Below are 4,692 nucleotides of genomic sequence, written 5' to 3'. Positions count from 1 at the left end.
TTAGAAGCTAGATCCGTCTGGTCAGCTTGCCTATCCTGCCTGTGCTTTGAAACTACTTTCTGTGTTCTGTGGTTATTTCACCATTTTATTTCTCTTAGTCTTTATTTCCCCGCCAGCCCATTCCACCAGAGGGAACCCCCTATCCACAGCCTGTGCAGGACATGGGAGGTAACCAAGCATTCCAAGGGCTGAGGAGAACACAGAATGCAGCACCTGGATGGGGTGTGGAAGGTGGGCTGAATAGGGTGGCCCCTCCCCACTCATAGGCTGACTTTGAAAAGCTCCTCTGCAGCCCAGTTAAAAATACATTTCTGGAACTGGGGACACAGTCCTGTAACAAAGTGCCTGAGACTACATTTAAAAATAAATAAATAAACCTGGGCCTTAGAATTAGGCAAAACCAAGAGCCAGTGGAGACTCATGGTGGTTAAAAATTCTGTAGAGGGCACTATGGCCATGTGAGAGACTGGTTCAGAGACCCAATTCTCAATTTCTCTCTCCTTTTTTTGTGGGGGTGGGCTATGGGGGTACACTGGGGATTGAACCCATTTAATATACCATTGAGATAGATCCACAGCCCTTTTTATTTCTGATAAATGAGAGAAGATCCTGCTAAATTGCTGAGGCTGGCCTTGAACTTGAGATCCTCCTGCCTCAACCTCCCAAGTCACTGGAATTACATGTGAGCACACATGCCTGGCTGAATCTCCTCTTAATTTGGATCTCACCCAGGAAAGATGTCCAGCTGCTGCCAGAATCGCTACAATCCCTGGGATCAGCACCTGTGGGACAAGAGTCAGTTGATAGTGTGAACCCTCCACCCCAGCCCAGATCCTCAAGGTCTTCACCTCCTATGGAAGCTGCCTATGGTGTCGTCAGCCCTTTGGACTATAGGAAGACCTTATATCTACCTATCCTGGAGCATTGTTGGGTTCTCCCTCGATTTATCATTATTTATGTGCCTACCTTATCTCTGTCCATATTGCAGGTTCCTTAAGGATTGGGTTCACTATTAAATATTCCCCATAAACTTTGACATATGGTAGGTGCTTTTCTGAATGGGAATCAGGAGGCCCTAGATTGAAGGCCAGGGCTACATTACTTCACATTTGTGGTGAGCCGCTTCTGCCGTTTCTGCAGATTATGGTCGCCATTACAAGATGACGCTGGCTCCGCTGTGGTCTGTGACAAACAACTCCTTATCTGGGAAAGTTGGCACATGATTTTTCACCACCCTGTGAGAAAGCTCCACGCGGCAGCTTTGCATTGGGGCTTGGGATGCTTTATTAAGGCTGGGAGGGGCATCCAAGAGGGAGAAGAAGAAATATCAAGGGCCTGAATAAACTGCTGAAAGAAGATTCCTGAGTTGCGTCTTCCTTGCGGGCAAGGGGTCACGACAAGTGGTGCCGAGACCCGGGAACCAGAACTTTCAGCAGTCAGGGGTGGTGCACCGGTTAGTCCCAGGTAAGTGGGATCCGCAATCAAAGCGGGGTTAGTCCCTAGTAAGTGGGATCCGCGACCAAAGCGGGACAGCTCCTCTGTAATGAAAGAGAGAGCCTTACATTTTATTGCAGCTGCACTGTGTACTTTCGCTTCTACTTTCGCTTTCTGTTTTTTGTGCTTCCTTTGTTGTTGTGTCATGGGTGCCGCATCTTCAAGTCCGCTTCTCCTGGCCCTAGATGGCCTGTTACGTTCCAAGGGACTGGAAGTGAAACATAGTACTTTACAGAGATTTTTACAGAAGATAGATATCGCTGCACCGTGGTTTGCATTTTCGGGCAGCCTTACTGTGCCTAGTTGGGATAAATTAGGCAAAGATCTTGACTTTGCTTCTGAGCAGGGCATATTAGAGGGTGGGGTGATACCCCTTTGGAAAATGGTCCGTGGTTGCCTTACAGATGGTAAATGCCAGGAAGCTGTGAGAGAGGGTCAAGCTATTCTTGAGCAATTGCATGAGGAAAAATCTGAAGGATCATGTAGTGAAGTGGCAGAGAGTATTAAAAGTAACAGTAGTGAGAAGGCAAAAGAGCCTGAAGATAAAAATAGGAGAAGGCTCTACCCAGACTTGACCGAATTAAAAACGCCTGAGAACACAAGCGACTCAGAGAGTTCTGAGGACCTTGATATATTGTTACAACAACTACATAAGATAAAAATGAAAAAGAAGAAAAAGGAGACACAGGGCACACAGGCCTACTGTAAGAAGGGGAAGGGAGTTAACATCGGTCAACAAAACTCTGAGGAGGAGGAGGTAGAATATCTAGAAGAAGATATGGTGCCGATTGCCCCACCTCCGTATGTGGGGGGGAGCCAAGGTTCCGGGAGATCTTTTCATGCACAAGTTTGGAGGACAGTTAATACAGATATGGGACTTGCATACCCTGTATTTCAGGACAATAACAGGGGAAGATATCATGAGCCTTTAGACTTTAAGATAATTAAAACCTTGGCAGAATCTGTCCGCACTTATGGCATAGATGCCGCTTTCACTCTCACTCAGGTGGAGGGACTTACTAGATTTTGCATGACTCCCTCAGATTGGGCTAGTCTAGTCCGCGCTTGTGTTTCCCCAGGGAAATATTAGGAGTCCAAAGTTGGCTGTTTAATGTTTCTGGAAGTACCCAAGACTCGGAGCGAGGTAGGAGGCTTAAAATTTCTGCAAATAATTCACAATTATCTAATGCTACATTACCCTCCGCAGCAGTCCATCTCCAATCTCCGTTCCTGTTTCTTTTGGCTAATGTTACATTACAGGGGATGCTTAATTGCTCTAATATTACCTGTTATTTGTCTGAGTGTTGGAATGGATCCTGGCCTATGGCAGTGATTATAAAAATTCCAACTTTTGTCCCGATCCCGGTTACTGCGGATCCAGAGTCATTTCCTATTGTTGAACTGATTAGAGCCCGTAGAGATTTTGGAATTACGGCAGCCATAGTGACAGCTGTGGCGGTATCTGCTGCTGCAGCAGTTATAGCTGGAGTAGCCATGGCCAGCCAGGTACAAACTGCTGCCACTATTAATCAGGTTATTCAACAAACATCCACCATACTTGAATCTCAAAGTAGAATTAATCAACACATTCTATCTGGGATTTTGGCTGCTAATCAAAGGATAGATCTGCTTCAAGCTCAAGTTGAGGAATTGTCTGACCTAGTACATTTGGGTTGTATTGATCAACGTGCACATTTATGTATAACCTCTGTCAGATTTAATGATTCCAGAAATGCCTCCCGCATCATCGGAGAGTATCCATCCGGAACCTGGTCCATGGAAGCAGAAAACATGATCCAGTCTCAACTAACCCAGATAGCTGTCTTGAACAGTACCCGTGTCGATCCCGTGACTTTGGGTCAATTCACCGATTGGATATCTTCTGCTTTTTCCTTCTTCAAAGAGTGGGTGGGAGTAGGCATTTTTGGTGCAATGTGTTGCTTCGGTGTTGTACTTTGTTTGTGGCTTCTCTGCCACCTTAAAACTCGCCATGCACAAGAAAAGGCTATGATCATACAAGCTCTTGCAGCTTTAGAAAATGGCAACTCGCCTCAAGTCTGGCTTGCGCATCTTAAGCAGTAAACCTTTGTCATGGTCGTTACACCCCAAGTTATTATAACATTGCACTGGGATCGACATGACTTTCCTTGTTATTCTCTTAGTGTTGGAAAGCCCTTGCACTCTGCCGGTCTTACTGCCATTGCACGCAGATGGGTTTCCACACTAGTGCTTTTCTATCGCCTTGAAGTTCGTGCCTTTCTTTCAGGGTGCTGTCAACTTGTTTGTCGTTATAAACAGCCACAGTTCAGCCTCAGCTATCCCCCTTCGTCCACCATCGTCACGATACAGGATGCGAGGCAAGGCACTGCACTTGAGTGATCCTTGATGTGGACCTCAAGGAGAGCATGTCCTATTGCATGCGGGTTCGACGCGTCCACGCCCCACCCCACGAAAAAAGGCGTCGGCTGATATGGCCTCAGATCTGGGGAAGGGCCCTCCTTAGGACTGAGCCATACTATGCAGCCACTTCTGCACAGTGGGATAGGACCTCTACTCTTGCCTGTATTGTTTTAAGAAAACAGAAAGGGGGAACTGTGGTGAGCCGCTTCTGCCGTTTCTGCAGATTATGGTCGCCATTACAAGATGACGCTGGCTCCGCTGTGGTCTGTGACAAACAACTCCTTATCTGGGAAAGTTGGCACATGATTTTTCACCACCCTGTGAGAAAGCTCCACGCGGCAGCTTTGCATTGGGGCTTGGGATGCTTTATTAAGGCTGGGAGGGGCATCCAAGAGGGAGAAGAAGAAATATCAAGGGCCTGAATAAACTGCTGAAAGAAGATTCCTGAGTTGCGTCTTCCTTGCGGGCAAGGGGTCGCGACAACATTCAATGAACTGATTGCTTTCTCTGGGTCTCAGTTTTGTCCTGTATAAAATGGGTTTGTAAAATCTACCTCAGAGAGTGGTTCTTAGGATTTACAGCAAATGCTCCTTAGCTATAAATGCCTTCAGTAGTGGGAAGAGGAGTGGTATTGGAAGGTCTGGTGAGCTAGGACATAGTGGAGTGTGAAAGAATATGTTCACAAATGCTGTGATGTGGATTGTGAGATTTCCTTAGATCCAACCCGATTTTTTTTTCTTCCTGTGACTTTTCCCAAAGGAAGTCTACCCTCCCAGGAACTATTGCCTCTGCCAATAG

At 46.5% G+C, this 4,692-nt stretch overlaps 1 protein-coding gene across 2 annotated transcripts; it reads left to right on the top strand.

Annotated features, from left to right (window-relative positions):
- Positions 1-1,114: 1,114 nt before the first annotated feature.
- LOC131423424 (endogenous retrovirus group K member 113 Gag polyprotein-like) lies at positions 1,115-4,335 on the top strand. 2 transcript variants are annotated; one of them, XR_009225004.1, is made up of 2 exons: positions 1,115-1,464; positions 3,210-4,335. XR_009225004.1 is itself a non-coding variant. In XM_058572788.1 (2 exons), exon 1 carries the CDS (start codon positions 1,544-1,546, stop codon positions 2,582-2,584), a length of 1,041 nt encoding a protein of 346 aa, XP_058428771.1. In that variant the 5' UTR covers positions 1,471-1,543; the 3' UTR covers positions 2,585-2,638; positions 3,210-4,335. The 2 variants fall into 2 exon arrangements, 1 of the variants encoding a protein (XP_058428771.1); XM_058572788.1 differs by lacking the exon at positions 1,115-1,464 and adding an exon at positions 1,471-2,638.
- Positions 4,336-4,692: the final 357 nt, after the last annotated feature.

Source organism: Marmota monax, unplaced genomic scaffold, assembly GCF_021218885.2.
Source record: "Marmota monax isolate L192 unplaced genomic scaffold, Marmota_monax_Labrador192_F-V1.1 WCK01_AAM20220418_F8-fsc00218, whole genome shotgun sequence".
NCBI classification, from domain to species: domain Eukaryota; kingdom Metazoa; phylum Chordata; class Mammalia; order Rodentia; family Sciuridae; genus Marmota; species Marmota monax.
This window is presented reverse-complemented; position numbering and strand designations above follow the sequence as displayed.

Excerpts from the sequence above, each read along its gene's own strand:
- LOC131423424 (XM_058572788.1), top strand. The coding sequence starts at position 1,544 with ATGAAAGAGAGAGCCTTACATTTTATTGCAGCTGCACTGTGTACTTTC.